The sequence below is a fragment of the Carcharodon carcharias genome, chromosome 15 (genome assembly GCF_017639515.1).
Source record: "Carcharodon carcharias isolate sCarCar2 chromosome 15, sCarCar2.pri, whole genome shotgun sequence".
Taxonomy (NCBI): domain Eukaryota; kingdom Metazoa; phylum Chordata; class Chondrichthyes; order Lamniformes; family Lamnidae; genus Carcharodon; species Carcharodon carcharias.
In genome coordinates this window covers 90,521,447-90,544,527 of record NC_054481.1, presented here as the reverse complement: position 1 = coordinate 90,544,527, position 23,081 = coordinate 90,521,447, and the positions used below count along the sequence as shown (strand labels likewise).

Below are 23,081 nucleotides of genomic sequence, written 5' to 3'. Positions count from 1 at the left end.
TTATATAGTTCCAGCATAACCTCCCTGCTCTTATATTCTATGCCTCAGCTAATAAAGGCAAGTATCCCATATGCCTTCTTTAACCACCTAATCTACCTGTCCCACTACCTTAAGGACATGCACACCAGGTCCCTCTGATCCTTGGTACTTCCCAGAGGTCCTACCATTCATCATGTATTCCCATGCTTTGTTTGTCCTGCCCACTTATAAGCCCATTTATCCAGATTAAATTCCATTTGCCACTGATCAGCCTATCTGACCAGTCCATCTATATCCTCCTGTAATCTAAGGCTATCCTCCCCACTGTTTACCACCACACCAATTTTCGTTTAGCAGTAGGGCACAGTATAAACCAGGAAATACTGAGAGCATGTAAGAATGGCACAGCAATAATAGTGGGTGATTTTAATATGCATTTAGACTGGACTAATCAAATTGACAAGGGTAGTCTTGAGGGAGAGTTCATAGAGTGTATTAGAGATTGTTTCATGGAGCAATATGTTGTGGAACCAACCAGGGAGCAGGCTATTCTGGATTTGGTTTTGTGTAATGAGATGGGATTAATCAATGATCTCATAGTAAAGGATCCTCTAGGGAAGAGTGATCATATCTTGATAGAATTTCAAGTTCAGTTTGAGAGCGAGAAACTTGAGTCTCACACCAGTGTTCTGGCGTTAAACAAAGGTAACTGCATAGGTATGAGGGCAGATTTGGCCCTATCGGACTGGGCAGGAAGACCACAAGGTAGGACAGTTGATGAACAGTGGCAGATATTGAAGGAGATATTCAATTCCTCCCAAGTAAAATATATCCCAATGAGGAAGAAAAATGGTAAGAGGGGGAAAAAGCATCCATGGCTAAGCAAGGAAGTTAAAGATAACTTAAAGGCAAAAACTAAGGCATATCAAATTGCAAACATCAGTGGCCGGCTGGAAGATTGGGAAACTTTTAAAGATCAACAAAGCGTTACTAAAAAATAATAAAAAGAGCAAAGGTAAATTATGAAAGAAAACTAGCACAAAATGTAAAAACTGATAGCAAAAGCTTCTACAAGTATATAAAAGGAAAGAGAATGGCTAAAGTGAATGTTGGTCCCTTGGAGGACGAGGCTGAGGAGTTAACAGTGGGGAAACGCAAAAATGGCAGAGACGCTTAATCAACATTTTGCCTCAGTTTTCACAGTGGAGGACACTAGTGCCACCCCAATAGTAACAGGTAGTGCAGAGGATATAGAGAAGGAGGAACTTAGAACAATCACCATCACTAGAGAATAAGTACTGAGCAAACTATTAGGATTAAAGGGTGACAAGTCCCCAGGACTTGATGGCCTACATCCCAGGGTCTTAAAGGAAGTGGTAGTGGAAATAGTGGATGCATTGGCTATAATATTCCAAAATTCCCTGGATTCTGGAAAGGTTCCAGTGGATTGGAGAAATGGTAATATAACACTCTTATTCAAAAAGGGGGGGAGACAGAAAGTAGGAAACAACAGGCCAGTTAATTTAACGTCTTTCATTGGGAAATTGTTGGAATCCATTATTAAGGAAGTAGGAATGGGGCATTTGGAAAGTCAAAATGCAATCCATCAGAGTCAACATGGTTTTATGAAGAGTAATTAGTGTTTGACTAATTTGCTAGTGTTCTTTGAAGATGTGACAAGCAAAGTGGATAATAGGGATCCTGTAGATGTGGTACATCAAGACTTTCAGAAGGCCTTTGATAAGGTGCTGCACAAAAGATTAATACACAAGATAAGATCACACAGAGTTAGGGGTAATATATTAGCTTGGATAGAGGATTGGCTAACCAACAGAAAGCAGTGTCGGGATAAATGGGTCTTTTTCTGGATGGCAAGCTGTAACTAGTGGGGTGTCACAGGGTTCGGTCCTTGAGCCCCAACTATTTACAATCTATATTAACGACTTAGATTCAGGGATAGAAGGGATACTATAGCTAAATTTGCAGATGACACCAAAATAGGCGGGAAAGTAAGTTGCAATGAAGAAATAAGAAATTTACAAATGGTTATGGACAGGTTAGGTGAATGGGTCAAAATTTGGCAGATGGAGTTTAATGTGGATAAGTGTGAGGTTATCCATTTTTGTTGGAAGAATAAAAAGGCGACATTATTTAAATGGAGAGAAACTTCAGAATGCTTCAGTGCAGAGGGATCTGGGTGTCCTCGTGCATGAATCGCTGAAAGCTAGTTTGCAGGTACAGCAGGTAATAAGGAAGGCAAATGGAATTTTGGCACTTATTGCTAAAGGAATAGATTATAAAAATAGTGAAGTGTTGTTGCAACTGTACAAGGCATTGGTGAGACTGCACCTGGAATACTGTGCACAATTTTGGTCCCCTTACTTGACGAAGGATGTAGTTGCACTAGAGGTGGTTCAGAGGAGATTCACTAGATTGATCCCAGAGATGCGGGGCTTGTCTTATGAGGAGAGATTCAGCAGTTTAGGCCTATACTCGCTAGAATTTAGAAGGATGAGAGGAGATCTAATTGAGGTATATAAGATGTTAAAGGGGATAGACAAAGTAGACGTGGAGTGGATGTTTCCCCTTGTGGGGCATTCTAGAATGAGAGGCCATAGCTTTAGGCTAAGGGGTGGTAAATTTAAATCAGAGATGAGGAGGAATTACTTTTCTCAAAGAGTCGTGAATCTGTGGAGTTCACTACCTCAGAGTGCAGTGGATGCCAGGACGCTGAATAAATTTAAGGAAGAGATAGACAGATTTTTAATTAGTAATGGGTTGAAAGGTTATTGGGAGAGGGCGGGAAATTGGAGTTGAGGTCGAAATGAGATCAGCCATGATCGTAATGAATGGCAGGGCAGGCTCGAGGGGCTGAATTTCCTACTCCTGCTCCTAGTTCTTATGTTCTTATGTCATCCGCGAACTTACTGATCAAACCTCCTACATTCAAGACTAAATCATTTATATATACCACAAAACAGCAACGGACCCAACAATGATCTCTGTGGAATCCTACTGGACACAGTCACAAAAACACCCCTCAACCATCACCCTCTGCTTCCTGCCACTCAGCCAATTCTGGATCCAATTTGCCAAATTGCCTTGGATCCCATGGGCTCTTACCTTCGTTATCAGTCTCCCATGCGGGACCTTATCAAAAGCCTTGCTGAAGTCCAAGGAGACGATGTCAAATGCACTGCCCTCATCTACACACCTGGTCACCTCTTCGAAAAATTCAATCAAATTGGTCAGACATGACCTCCCCTTAACAAAACCATGCTAACTGACCTTGATTAATCTCTGCCTCTCCAAGTGTAGATTAATTCTGTCCCTCTGAATTGCTTCCAATAGTTTCCCCACCACTGAGGTTAGACTGACTGGCCTTTAGTTCCCTGGTTTATCCCTTCCTCCCTTCTTGAATAACGGTACCACATTGGCTGTCCTCCAGTCTTCTTGCACCTCCCCTGTGGCCAGAGAGGCATTGAAAATTATTGCCAGAGCCCCTGCTATCTGCTCCCTTGCCTCACTCAACAGCCTGAGATACATTTCATCCGGGCCTGGAGATTTATCTACTTTTAAGCCTGCCAGACCACTTAGAACTTTCTATGCTAATTTCTTAAAAATTATATCATTGTCCTTCTGCCTGATTTCCATACCCATGTCGTCCCTCTCACTTGTGAACACTGACACAAAGTATTCATTTGGAACCCTACCTAAGTCTTCCAGCTCCACACACAAATTACCACTATGGTCCTTAATGGGCCCTACTCTTTCCCTAGTTATCCACTTACTCTTAATGTACTTGTAAAATAACTTCGGATTTTCCTTTATTTTATCTGCCAATGCTTTTTCATGCCCCTTTTTGCTCTCCTAATTTCCTTTTTAAATTCCCTCCTACACATTCTATACTCCTCTGAGGCTTCCGCTGTTTTGAGCCCTCAGTATCTGCCATAAGCCTCCCTTTTTCTCTTTATCCAATCCTGTATATCCCTCGACATCCAGGATTCCCTGGATTTGTTGGTCCCACTCTTTATCCTTACTGGGATATGTTGGCTCTGTACTCTCCCTATTTCCTTCTTGAATGAGTCCCAATGCTCTGACACAGATTTACTTAAAAGTAACTGCTTTCAGTCCACTCTGGCCAAATCATATCTGATCTTATTAAAATCGGCCTTCCCCCAATTTAGAACTCTGATTTCTGGCCCATCTTTGTCCTTTTCCATAACAACCTTGAATCTAATGGAGTTATGATCACTGTCTGCAAAATGCTCCCCCACTGATGCCACTACTACTTGCCCAGCTTCATTCCCTAAAATTAAGTCCAGGAACGCCACCTCTCTTGTAGGACCTTCTACATACTGCTTAAAAAGCTCTCCTGGATACATTTTAAGAATTCCGCTCCCTCTAAACCTATCACATTATGACTAACTCAGTTAATGTTGGGGAAGTTAAAATCCCTATTATTTTTACACTTCTCTGAAATTTGCCTACATATCTGCTCTCCAATTTCTCTCTGACTGTTTGGGGGCCTACAAGTACACTCATGGAACCATAGAAAAGTTACGGCACAGAAGAAGGCCATTCAGCCCATTTTGCCCAGTCAGCCCAAGGACACCCAGGTGCCCTTTCTAATCCCACCTTCCTGCACCCAGCCCATAGCCGTGCAGCTTACAGCACTTAAGGTGCAGATCCAGGTACTTTTTAAAAGAGTTTAGAGTTTCTGCCTCTACCACCAACTTGGGCAGTGAATTCCAGACACCCACTACCCTCTGCATAAAAAGTTCTTCCTCATGTCCCCTCCACACCTTCTGCCATTTATCTTGAATCTATGTCCCCTGGTTCTAGAATTCTCCACCAAGGGAAACAATTTTATCCTGTCCACTCCATATATTCCCCTCATAATTTTGTACACCTCAATAAATTCACCTCTCAGACTTCTTTGTTCTAAGGAAAATAACCCCAACCTATCCAATGTCTCCTCATAGCTACACTTTTCTAACCCTGGCAACATTCTTGTAAATCTCCTCGGCACTCTCTCCAGAGCTAGTACATCCTTCCTGTAGTGTGGTGACCAGAACTGCACACAATACTCCAGTTATGGCCTCACCAGTGTTTTATACAATTCCAACATTATATCCTTACTTTTATACTCTATACCTCTGCCAGTGAAGGAGAGCATTCCATATGCCTTCTTTACAACCTTGTCTACTCGAACTGCTGCCTTCAAGGACCTGTGTACTTGTACGCCAAGATCTCTCACTTCACAATGTGATTGCTCCTTTTTTGTTTTTCAGCTCTACCCATATGGCCTCATTTGAGGAGCCTTCTAAGATATCATCCCTCCTTACTGCTGTAATTGATTCCTTGATCCATTGATACCCCCTCCTCTTTTACCTCCTTCCCTATCTCACCTGGAGACCCTATATCCTGGAATATTGAGCTACCAATCCTGCCCCTCTCTCAACCATGTCCCTGTGACAGCAGTGACATCATACTTCCATGTGTTAATTCGTGCCCTCAACTCACCTGCCTTATTTGTCAGACTCCTTGCATTAAAATAAATATCATCCAACCTTGCCAAACTCCCTTGTGCCTTAACTGGCCTATCATTTCTATGCCTTCCAGACTCACTTGCTCTCTCTTCTAATTTTGACTGTGCATCTCCCCCTGCTGAACCTCCTCTCAGGATCCCATCCCCCTGCCAAGTTAATTTAAACCCTCCCCAACAGCACTAGCTGTAAACCTCCCCACAAGGATGTTGGTCCCATTCTGGTTCAGGTGCAACCCGTCTGCCTTGTGCAGGTCCCACTGCCCCCAGAAACGGTCCCAATGTCCCAGAAATCTAAAGCCCTCCCTCCTGCATCATCTCTCCAGCCACGTATTCATCTGGACTAACCTCCTATTTCTATACTCACTAGCTTGTGGCACCGTAAGTAATCCAGAGGTCTTGTTTTTTAATCTGTTTCCTAGCTCCCTAAATTCTGCTCGCAGAACCTCATCCCTCTTTCTACCTATGTCGTTGGTACCAATATATACAACGTTCTCTGTCTGTTTGCCCTCCCCCTTCAGAATGCCTTGCAGCCAGCCATTCAATTACATCCTTGACCCTGGCACCAGGCGGGGGGGTGGTGGGGGGAGAACATACCATCCTGGAGTCATATCTACGGCTGCAAAAACGCCTGTCTGTTCCCCTTACTATAGAGTCTCCTACCACTATTGCTCTTCCTCTCATTTTTCTCCCCCACTGTGCAGCTGAGCCACTCACAGTGCCATTAGCGTGGCTGCACTCCCCAGAGGAACCGTCAGTCTCACCGCTTTTCAACACAGAAAACTGATTCTTGAGCGAGATGCACCCTGGGGATTTCCTGACTACCTGCCTGACGCCTTTCTTCTGACCGACGGTCACCCATTCCCTCTCTGTCTGCACTTCGTAAGGTGGGGGGGGTGAACACATGTAAAAATGTGCTATCCACGAAACTCTCAGCTTCGCAGATGCACCTCAGTGCCTCCAGCTGCCACTCGAATTCTGAAACTCGAAGCTCAAGTAACTGCAGCTGGCGGCATTTCCTGCACACGTGGTCGGTCAGAGCACAAGGAGAGTCTAGGATTTCCCGTATGTTGCAGGCGGTACATAACATGGGACTGAGCTGCCCTGCCATGCCTCTAGCTGAATAAAAATGCCTTACTTTAAGTTATTACAGTAAAAAAAAGTTAAATTATTTATGTACTTTAAACATAAAATAGAACCCTTACCTTTCCTTAGCTTAATCTATTTTAAATTGGAGAAAAAAATTGGAGAAAAACACTTACCCACTACTCACAAATCAGCTCTCACCTTTGTGCTGATGTCACTTTTTGAAGTGACTGCTTCACCGCGATGCTGACTGCAGGACGCTCTTCTCCGACTGCTTCACCGCGATGCTGACTGCAGGATGCTCTTCTCCGACTGCTTCACCGCGATGCTGATTGCAGGACACTCTCCCCGGACTGCTTCGCCACGATGCTGACTGCAGGATGCTCTCCCCGGACAGCTTCGCTGCGATGCTGTCTGCAGGACGCTCTCCCTGGACTGCTTCGCCGTGATGCTGTCTGCAGGACGCTCTCCCCGGACTGCTTCGCCGCGATGCTGACTGCAGGACGCTCTCTCCGGACTGCTTCGCCGCGATGCTGTCTGCAGGACGCTCTCTCCGGACTGCTTCGCCGCGATGCTGTCTGCAGGACGCTCTCTGCAGGACGCTCTCTCCGGACTGCTTTGCCGCGATGCTGACTGCAGGGCGATCTCCCCGGACTGCTTCGCCGCGATGCTGACTGCAGGACGCTCTCTCCAGACTGCTTTGCTGCGTTGCTGACTGCAGGACGCTCTCTCCGGACTGCTTTGCCATGATGTTGACTGCAGGACGCTCTTCTCAGACTGCTTCGCCGTGATGCTGTCTGCAGGATGCTCTTCCCAGACATAAAAGCAAAATATCTGTCTGTTTTTTGGGAAACTCCTCCAAGGTCCTTGGGCCGATCTCAACCAAACTTGGTGGGATGATACCTTGGACCAAGGGGAATTGACATCTAACCATCCTCAATGGTAGGGGGAGGGAGGCTTTCCAGGGGATGCCATGGTCCTTACACTGTGTCCCTGTTGACACCGTAACTTAGACATTCTTTTACCAATCTTAATCAAGAAAGAATGCGATAAATTTATGTCATAAATCCCCAACTTTCTTTCATATTTCATTTTTTAAAAATTCTATTTGATTTATCTAAGTTATTAATTGGTAAGGAAAGCAACAGATGGCAGGCAGAGCCAGGGAAGATGAAGAGGCTAGAGCAAAAAGGCTAGAAATTGACAGAGCGCAACAGAATGCAAGAAGAACCAGTGCTACAAGTACGAGATCAAGACTCTTTAAGGAAGCTTTCATCTATGATTCTCATCACAATTAGGATCTGCATTTTCACTGAGTCGCGTTGACTCAGGGGCCCTTTAAAAATGGCAGGCAAGTCCCAATTCCGGGACTTCTGATCCCATTCCCGGTCCGTGCGGTTTTTGGGAATGCCTTTTAAGAGTGTGGCTGTTTCCTGTCAGGCTTCCTTACAGAAGCCCACATCCAGTGCTCCCGACCTGGCCGGCTCCATTGCAGAGATAGGTAACTTCTACTTCCCCCCCAATTTTCCTGGAGTCAGGCCAGGTTTTTAAAGAGGCATGGTTTATGGCCCCTTAGAGGAGTCCAATTAGGGGTCGCTAGCTCCTCACCTAGCTACATTTTCATTCACCTCATGGTATTCTTAATTGTCTGAACAGAATATGGGACTAATATTAGTTATGTTTATACTGTAACAAAGAGATCTTGTGCAGGATTTTTTATTTTGCCATGAATTCCATTGAGATAATTTCTGCAACTGTTGTTTACAATGCATGGATGTTATAGCGACTTGAGCATCTGAGGAAAAGATAGCCTTCTTTTAAAAAAAAGTTCATCGTTCGGAGAATTACCATTGTACAGTCACTGACATACTAACCTGGGCATCCCAGCACTGGCCCAGACTGTGTCCATTAATACTTCTTCATGCTGCAGTGGAGCTAGTGTTCTCCAGGATTCCATGAGTTCATCCCCCAAGCTGCAACTGTCTGTAGAAAATATAACAAATAAATAGTATTTCAGATACACATAGCACTGACATTGTTTGAACTATTTATGCCTTTTTTGAAGTCTAATCTTGCTTTTAAAAATGAACAGTTTTCAACCATCCCTTTTAATCAATTATTCAACAAAGCACAAGTTGGAAGAGCTCCAAACTGAACTGGAATGGGGAGTGTTCAATTCATGTTATCAACTCTGACTTTGCGCTAAGTCCACTAATGAGAATCAGGCCACGTTGAAGGATATTGGATTCTGCTGACTTCATTTCTATACTGACACTATTTCAAGTAAACGGATTAAGTGCTAAGTTAGAGAGATTTAGAGCACAAAATTTGGATCGGTAGCATTGCTAACTGAAGCCAATCCCCCTCTTGGGGTGCACATTGCACAACCACGCAAGTCTGGCACAGCCTACATGGAGCACCACCTTGAGAAGGTTGCTTGTCTGGGCATCCTCTGCATGTGCCTGAAGTAACTGAATGTGTTCTATCTTGATATAACATAGCCCTTCCAGCTGATGAGACCCCCATTCAATTTGGACCATGTGGCTCCATTCAACAAGTTTCATGTCACCAAAGATCAAGCATTCAACTGCAAGAGCAGCCCAGCACTAGTGTTATTTTAAGAGGCAGACACCCAACTTGCATGTAAAGAAAACTTGAAGAACCTTTGCTATTTCCAGCTGTCTGAAAGTACTCTAGAGTGTTCTTGGAGGTGTTGTGGTGAGTTACTGAATTTGGCAGTATCACTGCATCCTCAAAGGGAGGGCAGGGGAGTAGGTGACCTGTCCACACAAAGGCTGCAACAGGAATAGGGGCTGCAGCTGCAGTGCCTTTGGGTCTGCAGCATAACAAGGTGATGGAACAGAGGTGGCAGAGAGGGCAAGCTCTGCACAACACCCTCTGTCAATTTGGAGGTCGACACCTCCGTACTCCTTGACGGTGATAGGAGGCCTCTTGGCAGGCCAGCCAATGTACCCAGCTTTTTAGGTGTACATGCCCATCAGAATTCTCCTGTATGTTACTCCATTACTTCATCTGAGTCCTTTGCAGGCGAATTCACCTGCAACCTCGCTCTCCAGTGAGCTAGCTTAAGAACCATCCTTTACCCCTGGCCTGGCTGCAGCCCCCTCATACATTTGTTGATCTCAATTCTTTATTAACTTCAAGATCACAGTACCTGACCTATGAGTGTCTGTTCAACTGACAGTGCATCTTCTTCAGTGGTGTGTTGTTGCTTTTCCCCCTGCTCCTGGGAGTGCTGTGGCCGGACAGGTGGCAGTTATTGCATGTATGAAGGCAGGGTAGGTTGGGGTAAGGGAAGGGAGGTGGAGTGGAAAGCAAGAGGTCCATTGTGACACCATCAGCTGCTTGCTCATCATTCTAGATAGCTGGATGAGGGGAGTTGGGAAGGGACATAAGACAGGAATATACCATCACCCTGAATGTTCTCAGCAATGCCAGATACCCCGGTTCTTTGCCACAAAGCCCATGATGCGGAGAACCAGCTCCTCCGTAGGGCTGAGGAGATGCAGACATTCTTGTTCCCATCATCTATGCTCTGCTCCTTTCTACTGTGTGCCACCTTGTCCTGTAGGAGAGAGTGAATAATATCAATGTGCACTGTTTGGGTGATGTGCCTGCCATAGGTGTGTGGAGGCAGTGAGAGCTGCTCTGAAAGCATAGGTACATGTTTGAGGGTGGAATGTCTGGATGTTAAACGTAAGTCTTGTGCCAGTGGCTGCTGATGGGTAAAAGATAGAGCTGTGGCGCATTGACCAGTGTGAGGTGCTGGTGGTGCATGGGTAGGAGATGTTAGGATATGCATTCACTGATCTTAACTATTCACATAAGATCATCTTGTGGCACTGCTGCTAGATCCTTGGAGCCAGACACCAGGAATTGATCTCCCTGGTGATCTACTGACCCCTGCAGAACCATGGCATCTCTCCTGTCCACCTCCACCACCAAGTCCTCCAACACTGCATCTGTGACCTTGAAGCCTGCTGTCTGCCCTGGTGTTCCATTTTCTTTGTTTAGAATTGCAGCAAAGGTGTTCAGCAGCAAACCCCTGTTACTCAGTGCAGCTTCCCTTTAAGCAGGACAGACTGCCTTTAAGAACAGAAGGTTGGCTGCACTATGTGCTGGCTGAACACTACTGAGCTCCCTGCTGAGCAGAGGCTGCCAGCAGCAGCCCAATGCTACAATCACATAAATGAAGTGGCAGCAACAAATTTACAGGTTGTCTTCCTCTATTCGGAACTGACGCAGGTAGGGCATGAACCAATTTTTAGCCCTTACAATTCAGGCTCTCTCCAATTACTATTTGTGTTCATAATAAAAAGTTTCCACAAGCAGATTTGTGCCGCCTATGACCTGAAACATATAAATGTCTGTGTTGTGAATGAGGTAGCTTGCTACAAGACTAAGCAATTATTTTTTCTCTATAATAATAAACAATGGAGACCAATGTGTGTTAGTAAAGCTAAGCTCAAAAGACAAAAAAATGTTAGATCATATTTGCTTAGGCTAAAATGAATTTATTTACAAATAAAATGCTTTGGCAGGAGCATGAGTAACAGTACAATATCTGATTTGCACAATAGTTGAATGGCAACATTAGGTGTATTGTCCCTAATCTTTTAACTAAGTGCTCTTGAATGTAAGTTATGCACTGAGCTCCACATAACCCCCATTTCATGCCACAACATGTAAACAAACAGGAAGTTGAAAAATCAGCATTATTCTACCATTCCACAGCAGACTTGGACATACCAGATAAAGGAGTTTCTTTCCATTAAGTAGGCAATCATATTATTAACCACATTTACCATTTAGATCAGGGGTTCTCAGCCTTTTTTTATTTCAGAAGGCCCCCTTCCATGTTATAAAAATTGCAGATACACCCTGTAACACAGTACAAATATTTTTCTGTATAAAAATTAGTTGTACAATTAAACATATATATTTAGAATTTTTGTTTCATTTACTTAAATGAAACTTGTTGCTGGTGCTGAGTTACAATTCTGTCAAGACGTCAAGGCATCTTTGACAAAAAATTTAGTAAAAGTGGGAAATGTTTAACCCAAAGTTGAAAATAATGTTCAGCGACTAAATCCAAAAGGTAAATTAGGGACCAAAAAGCATGAAAAAGGTAAACCAAAAAGCTGTAAAAATTAGCAAATGGTGGAAAATCATTAACAGAAAGTGCAAAAATACTTGCAGGGATCAAGTTCAAAATAGGAAATGGTTAATCAAATGTGGGGAAATGATAAACCAAAACATGCAGAAATTAGTCAAAGGGGGAGGGGAGGGGGATGGTTAATTAAAAGCTGGAATTAATTTTCAGAGATTCAAGTCTGAAGTTGGAAATGGTTCACAAAGTGTCTTTCTGGAAAAAGTGCTGCCCTCTGGGGGTGAGGGCCTGGATTTACCCTGGTTAATGATTACCCATTGTGTATTTTCCCTCAATCCATTCAGTTAAAGTTAGATATATGTTCCTCTGGAGTTCCAAGTTCCACCAGGAAAATGCTAGTTCTGACCCATGCTACTGGGTTGCACTGGCTTTGAACGAGCAGGGGAAGAGAGTGACACAGCAATTTCACTTGTGTAGGTTATGCCAACCAAGTTTTCTGTTGATAAGTTTGAGTCAGAAAATCGGATGTCCTTCAGATTGACATCAGGTCAAAAGGCTTGCTGAGCTAGGGAAGTCAGTAACAAACTTATGTGGCTGTGTCTTTGTTCGACAGAGAGACAGCAAGACAGCACAAGACCACTTTCCAACTGATAAATCTGCAGACCTTCTTGGGTGCATCATTTGGACAGCCAGGCACCCAACAAAATCAGATCTAACCAGACTGGCCACTGGGAAGCCAGATGGCGGTCTCCAAAACCTAATCGAGGCAAAACTATTAAAACCACACAGATCAAAACTGCTTACAATGGGTGCAACTGTCACTTTGCCTCAGTGGTTGATTTTCAGTTCACCAGTTGACATCCCTGTGTTGCTGCGGTCTGAGACACTTTGCTCCGGAGCTCGAAGTCTGTTTTCACTGACCCCTTGAAACCTTCCTGGAGCCATGGACTCCCAATTGAGAACCTCTGTTTTAGCATATAAATGTTGGAATTTTTTTTTGGCCTTTCTGGTGGGTTTGTACATTTTTGATACCAAACTTTCATAAGAAAGAATTTGTCTGCTTTCTTTCAGTCAGCTTGGCACAGATTTGAGACTGCAAACCATTTTGCATTAACATCTCAAAACATGAGAGATTTCTCATTCAACTGATGTCTGACTAAATGTGACTTCATTATTGCAGGAAATGTCTGGGCAGATAATCCCCACAGAAATGTAGATATCCGTAGGCAGTAGTAATGTGTATAATTTTTCCTTACAGAGATAAAAGAACTCTTATAAAACACAGCTAATCTGTCACTTTGAATTCACAGTATTTTGGTCAATCTAGTTTCATATGAAATAGATTTCCTAAGAGTATTTTAGATTTTGAAGTATGATATATTTCTGATTCCATTGCCAGGAAGTCTATATAAAAACAAAGAGAGTCATATTAAAAAGGTGATCAGAGGGACAAAGAAGGATCTGAAATAAAAGTATAACCATAGGCAAAACACAACAGTGAAAAGTTATTTTAGTAGTATAAAAGTAAGCAGACCAGAGAAGAGATGACAACCATAAAAAATGTTTAACAGGACTAAAAATAATAAATGAGGTTAGGACAGCTAGTATACTAATTAACTAATTCCATTAACAGTCCAGCAATGAAGAAGCAAGGGATGAGAGGTGTGAGACACTGACAGTCATTATGAAAGAGTTGACAAATATTATGGAAGTAAACTGGTAGATGTGAAACAGGCTAACATGGTGCCCGTCTTGAAAGAATGTTGAAAGGACAGGCACTGGAAACCATGGAGCAATTTGTGTGGCAAAATTTTCAGGTTAAAAAAATGCATTATCAGAAACTTGAATTGCCTGTATGATAACCTAGTAAGCCAACATGAATTCAGAAGGGCAAGAACCTGCCTGATCAATCTCCTATTTGTGGAAATGAAATCTCTTGCAACACCATGGCAAATTTCATTACTTTTTTTCTCATACAAATGGAGAAAATAGTGTGAAATGAGGATGAAATTGAAAGAGATCTAATGGTTTTAGTAGACTTAACTGTCAGCAGGTCGAATCATTTCAGAGTAGCAAATGAATAACACAAATGGAATGTGGATTTATTTACAGCCAGAACAGTGGAGTAAATTAGAGAAAGTCATGCTGTGTAGTGCTCTGGTTAGACTACAGGTGGAATCATCCCAGATTTGCACTATGTGTGATAGCGGGCGATAAAAGAACGTTATAGCTGCCGGAGGCGATGGTGGCTTTTCACGCTATATCATTCCCAAACCCACCTCATTAATCATGCATTCCCTGGAAACACGCCATTTTGAGGGGGGTGGTGGGCTCTCATTCGCCTGCCGCACTGTCCCCTTGCCGCTTCATCATGCCGGGTGCCATATTTAAAGTGCAGCTGCACGCACACCTCCCAGTGCTTCCAGCCCAGGACTGCTGCAAAGAAGACATGGCCCGAAAGTATAGAAGACTGCAGCCCCTGGTTTAGTGACGCGATCCTTGAGTGCCTTTTGGATGCCGTGGAGGCCCGCTGTGATGTCCTCTATCCCTCTGGCTGCAGGAGGGGCAGCAACACCACCAATCCAGCATGGGAAGTGGCGGCAGTGGTGGTCAGTGCCAATGCTCTGCAAAAGAGGACAGCCAGCCAGTGCCAAAAGATGATGAATGATCTCCTCCATTCCGCCAGGGTAAGTCGCTCTTCTCATCACCCTCAACTCACAAACCCTCCACACATCCATAGGGATCTCACTCACTGTCAGTTCAAGGAACATCACCATTCACTCTCCCACACACACCTTCATTGTCCTCATCCCGACTATGGGACCACTCGCCACCCACACATGCCAGGCATACTTTCATCTGGCCTGACAGGCACCCTGCTCTCCATCTCTATTCATGTTGCACAAGAGGGAGAGGTCGCAGACTATTGGAGGAATGCCTGAAATCAAGGTCCTCATGGACTTTGAAAAGAGAGTCATGCAGCTGGCCAGTGAAGATCTGGACCATACCTGCTCTGACGGTGAGGTCAGCGGTGCTCTACCAGCTAAGGATCCAACCGTGCAACATCCATCAGACAACCAAGCTGTGAATAATGTGTCCTATTTCACAAGCCACTGCCATGCACTAATTATCTCTCCTTGCTTTCACAGGCACATTTGGGGAACAGCCGACAGGGTCCATGACCCTGGGCTCCAATCACCCCTTGGGCACAGACTGGAAACTAATAAGCATTTTAGCGGACTGCAGAACAATTGGACGACTGGGCAAGTTCTACAAACTCATTGTTAAAGCTGGCCATGGAGCAGTCACTGGTGGAGGTGTTCACAGCCTCTTGCAATGTTATCATTCAGAGTTGGTCCAGTCTTGCCCATGGTTCAGGCTAACAAGCAGCCTTGCAGTCCGAGTTAGGAGAATGCCTGAGCGGAGGGCACAGCATGCAGTCCAGTGGGCGAACCTGCCGCCAATCGGTCAGGAGAGTGGGGCAGAGTTGGGTGGGGTCTTGGGCAGCCATGCAGTGTACTAAACTGGCGATCCAAGTGGTGGCCAGCATTCTCTGGGATGCATTAAGAAGCCATCAGACTTAGAACACCCAAGCTAACCCACTCTTTCATCCTGCAGGAGTATGTCAGGAGCATGGAGCCTGGTGACCTAGCTGTATGCCTTATGGCTTACAGGAAACGGAGACGATGAAGATGAGAGTGATGGAAGCGCTTGGCTGGGCAGAGGGACGAGCAGAAACCTCTGGAAGAAGGGGCGGCTGGGGCTCCCGCACACGCCACTGAAGAGTCACAGCAAGTCATCGTTGGTTGGCGCCTAGCTAGATCCAAAATCTACAGACGCCGCCTTTCATTCCTGCAAATAACTAAGAGCCAATGTCGCCAAAGACTGCGCATATCCAGGGAACTGGTTGGTCAAATCTGCCACCTGCTGCATGACTTGGCTCCATGGGGATATGGAAGGCATCCACTGCCCATGGCTGTGAAAGTAACAGTACTGCTCAATTTGTATGCCAGTGGTTCTTTTCAGGGTTCCACAGGTGAGCTCCATGGGATGTTGCAAACCTTCACCCACAAATGCATCCATGAGGCCATGGATGCCATCTTCACGAAGGCACACAACTTTGTGCATTTTGCCCAGGACCAGGAAAGCCACGGGCAGTGGATGCCTTCCCTATCCCCATGGAGCCAAGTCATGCAGCAGGTGGCAGATTTGACCAACCAGTCTTGGACATGTGCAGTCTTTGGCGACATTGGTTCTTAGTTATTTGCAGGAATGAAAGGCGGCATCTGTAGACGTTGGGTCTAGCTAGGTGCCAACCAACGATGACTTGCTGTGACTCTTCAGCCAGGATGCAAGGGTGCTGTGATTTGCACAGATATCAGATTTCCCACAGGTACAGGGTGCCATCGACTGCACTCACATGGCTCTCAGATCTCTGTGGCAACAGGCGGTCAACTATGTCAACTGCAAGTGCATCCTGCAGGTCTGCGCTCAGTTCCCAGGGAGTGTCCAGAGCTCCTACATTCTGAGTCGATCTCAGATCTTTGACTTCCAGGGTCCACAGAGGCTGCAGGGATGGCTCCTCAGGGACAAAGGCTACCCACAGAGCACGTGGCGGAGGACACTCGTGTGGCAGCCTCAGACTGCAGCAGAGTGAAGGCACAATGAAGCTCATGCTGCAATTCGCACCTTGGTGGAACAAACCACTGGGATGCTGAAAATGATGTTCTGATGCCTGGACTAGTCTGGTGGAGCCCTGGAATACAGTCCACAGAGGTGACATGTATCGTCGTCACCTGCTGCACCCTTTACAATGGGGAGAGGAGCTGGCTGAGGAGGAGATGGAGGAAATAAAAACAAAAAAACTGCGGATGCTGGAAATCCAAAACAAAAACAGAATTACCTGGAAAAACTCAGCAGGTCTGGCAGCATCGGCGGAGAAGAAAAGAGTTGACGTTTCAAGTCCTCATGACCCTTCATGAGGACTCGAAACGTCAACTCTTTTCTTCTCCGCCGATGCTGCCAGACCTGCTGAGTTTTTCCAGGTAATTCAGGAGATGGAGGAGTTGGACATCTCCCCCAAGAGGAGGACGTCAATGGGGATGAGGGTGAGGAGGTCCTCAAATGCAAGGCTGATGGCGATGAGGCACTGGCCAGCCAAGGCAGGCACGCTCGGGAGGCCCTCATAGCTGCTAGGTTCGTGGAGGTTGATGATCACGACATGCAGTGAGGAGACACCATAGATCCTCACATTGCATCAGTGAATGTTTGACTCCAGTCTGAATGAATACCCTCCGTGATAAGGCTTCTGAAATGGAGTCGCAGCAGAGGCCCTAATAGTCGCTCGATTCAGGAGGATGATGACGACGACATGCAGTGAGGACACTCCACAGATCTTCACATAATCTCTGTGAATGTCTGTCTCCTGTCTGTCCGAGGGCAGCTCGCTTGCCACCCGCCAAGTCGTCTCAGCCGCAGTGCAGCCTTTATGCTCCCCTCGGGTCACCTCAATTGCTGTGCAGCCCTTGCCCCGGCACTGCACTGTCAGCCAGCCGGAAAAAAGCGACTTGCCTGTGCCCTCGCCTGAATGCGCAGCACCTCAACCTTGAAGTCCAGCAGATGACCCTCGCAAGCGCTGCACAATGTTACTCTGAGTTCTCCTCAAAGTGCAACTTGCCAGGTGCTCGTATATATGCTGTTATGAAATGCACGCCGACGTGCTTGGATAATCCAGGGTGAGATAATGATTCTGGCGAGCTAGGCTTATGATAAGCAGATGTGTTACAATGAAGTTCCTGACGTCCGACGGCAGAAAACGTGGCCCACCATTGATGGGCAGAGCAGACGATTGCAAACTGGTTTCACAATGTAGTGAAACCGATTTTTGACCTTCTCACCATATTGTCCACTCACACTGCCAAACACGCCTGCTTCCCACAAGCATGGAAGATTCTGCCCCACACCTTTAGCAATATGAGTAGTTTTGTTCACCGAGATACAAGGGAGAAGTTTGAGCAAACAGAACTGGAAAAGGGAAGAGCCAAGAGACTGATCCTTCAAATCAAAACACTAGTTTGTGAAGAAAGTTGGATATATACAGGTTTTTTAGCACTGAAAGGAGGCAAGTAAGGGCAATGCTGACTCAGGCATTTCTCAAACCCTTTCCTCTTGCTCAACATGAAAACCCTTCCATAGAAAAGCCCTTCTTGCTCCCTATAAGCTTCATTGTGACCTTGTACATAAATTAAGTTGGGATCCAGCAAGTCCTGGTGAATAATGAAGCTATTTATTGTCAATGTGCACCATAAACAATGCAAGATATCACCTTACTCACCACAGAGTGTGTTGTCTGCACCAATACCACTAAATTTTTGGCATTTACAGGTTGTTTAGGAGACAGGCTGGAGAGCCATTCCAGCAACTTGCTACCCCCTCCACACCCCCATCAGAAATTTTTTTCTCTTCAGTTGCTTATCCAATTCCCTTTTGAAAGCGATGACTGAATCTTCCTCTGAACCACACTTTCAGGCAGTGCATTCCGGATCCTAAATCTGGAATTTGTAGCTTAAAAAAACTTCTCCTCATGTTGTGTCTCAGGCTAAGAACTCCAAATCAAGCTAATTAAAAAGCAAGATTAACAGAAGCAAACAAAAAAAACCAAGCAGGTTGGTTAGTTTACAGTACTCTAATTAAAGTTCTCTCTTTCAAATCAAAACAGAAACTTCAAAGCTCTAACCAGGACATGGTATTAACTCATATTGTTTGGGTCAGAAATCTGCGATGAGCAGCTTTATAAAACTGAAGTATTACAAGAAATACTGCCAGCTGCAGAAAGTTGAGCTCTGGATTTCAGAGCTCAAGCAGGGGCTGTGGCACATCCATAAAGCTGAGAGCTAACATGTTCAGAGAGGTGGTCACACTGCAGCTGGAGGCAGAAAGGGAATGGGTGACTGCCAGGCAGTCGAAGAGGATTAGGCAGGTAATGCAGGAGTTCCCTGGAGTCCCACTCACAAATCGGTTTTCCAATTTGGAAGCTGGTGAGGGTGCTGGTTCCTCAGAGGAGTGCAATCAGAGCCAAGTTTGTGGCACCATGAGTACAGGAGGAGAGGAAGAAGAAAAGAACAGCAATAGTGATAGGGACTTCATTAGTAAGAGGAAAGGCCATAGACATGACTCCAGAAGGTATGTTGCCTCCCTGGTGTCAAGGCCAAGGATGTCACTGAGTGGCTGCAGGACATTCTTCTAGGGGAGGGTGAACAATAGAAGTCACGGTTTACAGTGGTACCAATGACATAGGCAGCAAGAGGCATGTGGTCCTATGATCAAAATTTAGGAAACTAGGGAGAAAATTAGCAAGCGGGACCTCAAATGTAGTAATCTCTGGATTACTCCCCATGCCACGTACAAGTGAGTACAGAAACAGGAGGATAAGGCAGATGAATGTGTGGCTGGAAAGGTGGTGCAGGAGGGAGGGCTTTAGATTCTGGGACAGGTTCTGGGGGGAGATGGCACCTGTACAAGTCAGACGGGTTGCACCTGAACAGAGCTGAGACTGAGTTTCTTGTGGCACGTTTTGCTAATGCTGTTGGGAGGGCTTTAAACTAGCTTGGCAGGGGTGTGGGAACCCACAGAAAATATTAGCATGGAATACCAGGGTGCACAAAATATTGGGAGAGGCAGATAGCACTAGACTAAAGAATAGTATGTTAATAGGTGGAGGCGGAGTAAAGGAGAGAGTAATGAAGTCTAAATCAGAGTTACTGAGCATGTTGTGATTGCACAGAGTATAGTAAATAAGATTGGAGAATTACAGGTGCAGATTGCCATGTGGTGTTGTGGCAATTACAAAGACCTTGCTCAAGAAAGGGCAGAACTGGGTATTAAATATTCCCGGCCAAAAGGTGTTTAGAAAAGATAGGAGAGGAAGGAGGATGGGTGGCGGTATTGTTTAAGTAAAGTATTGCAGTGCTGGAGAAAAAGGATGTCTCAGAAGGTTCAAGGGCAGAATCAATTTGGCTAGAGCTAAGGAGCAAAAAGGGTGCAATTACATTGCTCAGTGTAGTCTATAGACCAACTAGTGAGAAGGATGTAGAGGAACAAATCTGCGGGGAAATTACAGAGAGATGCAAACGCTATAGTGTAGTTATAATGGGGGACTTTAGTTACCTGGATGTAGACTGGGACAGTGGTCGTGTAAAGAGCAGAGAGGGGCAAGCATTCTTAGATTGTGTTCAGAAGAACTTTCTACAGCTGTATGTGTCCAGTCCAACAAGAAAGGATGCACTCTTGGACCTGGTTCTTGGAAATGAGGTGGACGAAGTAGATCAAGTGTCAGTGGGGGAACATTTAAGAGACAGTGATCATTGTATTGTAAGGTTTAGGATGAAGGTAGAAAAGACAATGGGCAATCCAGAGTAAGAATAATTAACTGGGGACAGCCAACTTCAATGGGGAAAGAATGGAGCTGGGCTTGATCGATTGGGAGCAAAGTTTGGCAGGAAAAACTGTAGATGAACAATGGGCTACCTACAAAAAAAGAAATGGTTCAGGCACAGTCAAGGTATATTCTCTCAAAAGAGAAAGGTAGGGCAAACAAATCCAGAGCTCCCTGGATGAAAAAGGAGATAGAAATTGAGATAAAGAAGAAAAAAAGTGTGCTTATGACAGGTGTCAGGTAGAAAATACAATTGAGAACCAAGTTGAATTTAGAAGGCTCAGAGGGGAGGTAAAAAAGCACATTAGAGAAGCGAAGAGGCATTATGAGAAAAGACTGGCAGCCAACATAAAAGAGAATCCCAATGTCTTCTATAGGCACAGATATAGTAAAACGGTGATAAAAAGAGTACGACCGATTAGGGACCAAAAAGAGGATTTACACATGGAGGCAGGGGGCGTGGTTGAGGTGATAAATGAATGCTTTGCATCTGGCTTTACCAAGGAAGCAGATGCTACCAAGGCTACGGTGATAGAGGAGAAAACTGTCGTTAGAAGGGTTCAAAATTGATAAGGAGGATATGTTGGATAGACTGTCAGTACTTAAAGTTGACAAGGCACTGGGACCAGATGAGATGCATCCAAGGATATTGAAGGAAATTGCAGGGGCACTGGCCATAACCTTTCAGTCTTCCCTAGACTCAGGGGGAGGTGCCAAAGGACTGGAGAATTGTAAACATTACGCCCATCTTCAAAAATGGTTGTAAGGATAAGCCCAGCAATTATAGACCAGTCAGTTTAACTTCAATGGTGGGGAAGCTTCTAGAAACAATTATTCAGGATAGAATTCGTAGTCACATGGAAAAATATGGATCGATTAGGAAGTGCCAGCATGCATTATTAAAGGGGAAATTTTGTTTAACTAACTTGCTGGAGCTTTTTGAAGAGGTAACAGAGAGGGTTGATGAGGGTAATGCAGTTGATGTGGTGTACATGGACTTTCAAAACACATTCGATGCACTGCCACACAGTCTTGTGAGAAAAGTTATGGCTTATGGAATAAAAGGGACAGTAGCACCATGGATACAGAATTGGCTGAGTAATAGGAAACAATGGATATTTTTCAGGCTGGAGGAAGGTTTATAGTGGAGTTCCCAAGTATTGGGACCCTTGCCTTTCCTGATATACATTAATGATCTAGATCTTGGTGCGCAGGGGACAATTTCAAAGTTTGCCAATGATACAAAACTTGGAAGCATTGTAAACTGTGAGGAGGATGGTATAGACCTTCAAAAGGATATAGACAAGTTGGTGGAGCGGACAGATGGCAGATGAACTTCAAAATGGAGAAGTGTGTGGTGATGCATATTGGTAGGAAGAACATGGAGCCACAATATAAAACAAGGGGTTCAATTCTTAAGGGGATGCAGGAGCAGAGGGACCTGGGTGTATATGTGTTTAGATCATTAAAAGGTGGTAGGACCGGTGGAGAGAGCCGGTAATAAAGCATATAGTATCCTGGGCTTTATTAATAGGGGCGTAGAGTACAAGAGCAAGGAAGTTATGCTATAAGACCGTAAGACCATAAGAAGTAGGAGCAGAAGTAGGCCATTCGGCCCATCGAGTCTGCTCCGCCATTCAATAAAATCATGGTTGATCTGATAATTCTCAACTCCACTTTCCTGCTTTTCTCCATAGCCCTTGATTCCCTTACTGATTGAAAATCTGTCGATCTCAGCCTTGAAAATACTTAACGACCCAGCCTCTACAGCCCTCTGTGGTAGAGAATTCCACAGATTGACTACCCTCTGAGAGAAGAAATCCCTCCTCATTTCTGTTTTAAATGGGTGCCCCCTTACTCTCAGATTATGCCCTCTGGTCTTAGACTTTCCCACAAGGGGAAACAACCTCTTAGCATCTACCCTGTCAAGCCCCCTAAGAATCTAAATGTTTCAATAAGGTCGCCTCTCGTTCTTCTAAACTCCAATGAGTACAGGCCCAACCTACTCAACCTCTCCTCATAAGAAAATCCCTCCATACCTGGGATCAACCTCGTGAACCTTCACTGGACTGCTTCCAATGCCAGTGTATCTTTCCTTAGATAAGGGACCAAAATTGTTCACAGTATTCTAGGTGTGGCCTAACTAGTGCCTTGTATAGTGCCTTATTTTCTTATTTTCCTTATTCCTTATTTTTATACTCCATTCCCTTTGAAATAAAGGCCAACATTCCGTTTGCCTTTCCTATTACCTGATGAACCTGTATGTTAGCTTTTTGGGATTCATGCACAAGGGCTCCCAAATCCTTCTGTGCTGCAGCCTTCTGCCGTCTTTCTCCATTTAAATAATATGCTGAGTTTGTATAGGACACTAGTTAGACCTCAACTGGAGTAATGTGTGCAGTTGTGGGTGCCACACTATAGGAAGGATGTGAACACATTGGAGAGAGTGCAGAAGAGGCTTACAAGAATGGTTCCAGGAATGAGAAACCTCAGTTATGAAGATAGATTGTAGAGATTGGGACTGTTCTCCTTGGACAGGAGAAGGCTAAGAGGAGATTTGATAGAGCTGTTCAAAATCATGAGGGGGCCGGATAGAGTAGATAGGGAGAAACTGCTCATGCTTGTAAAAGGATCAAGAACGAGGGGGCACAGATTTAAAGTGACTTGCAAAAGAAGCAAAAATGATGTGAGAAATGTGGTGAAGACAGGTCCAATCGAGGCATTCAAGAGGTCATTGTATGATTATTTGAATAGGAACAATGCAACGGTATGGGGAAAAAGCAGAAGAATGGCATTAAGTCATAATGCTCATTTGGAAAGCTGGTGCAGACACGATGGGCTGAATGACCTCCTTCTGCAGCCTAACAATTCTGTGATTCTGAGTCCTTTGTAAACCTTTGCCA

General features: G+C 44.8%; 1 protein-coding gene across 5 annotated transcripts in view; it reads right to left on the bottom strand.

Moving 5' to 3' along the window:
* Positions 1-23,081, bottom strand: part of sh2d5 (SH2 domain containing 5) — a 100,741-nt gene that overhangs the window by 16,118 nt on the left and 61,542 nt on the right. For all 5 annotated transcript variants that reach the window (XM_041205643.1, XM_041205645.1, XM_041205644.1 and 2 more), the window contains one exon: positions 8,488-8,596. In XM_041205643.1, the coding sequence (XP_041061577.1) occupies positions 8,488-8,596 (109 nt within the window). The remainder of the gene's footprint in view (positions 1-8,487; positions 8,597-23,081) is intronic.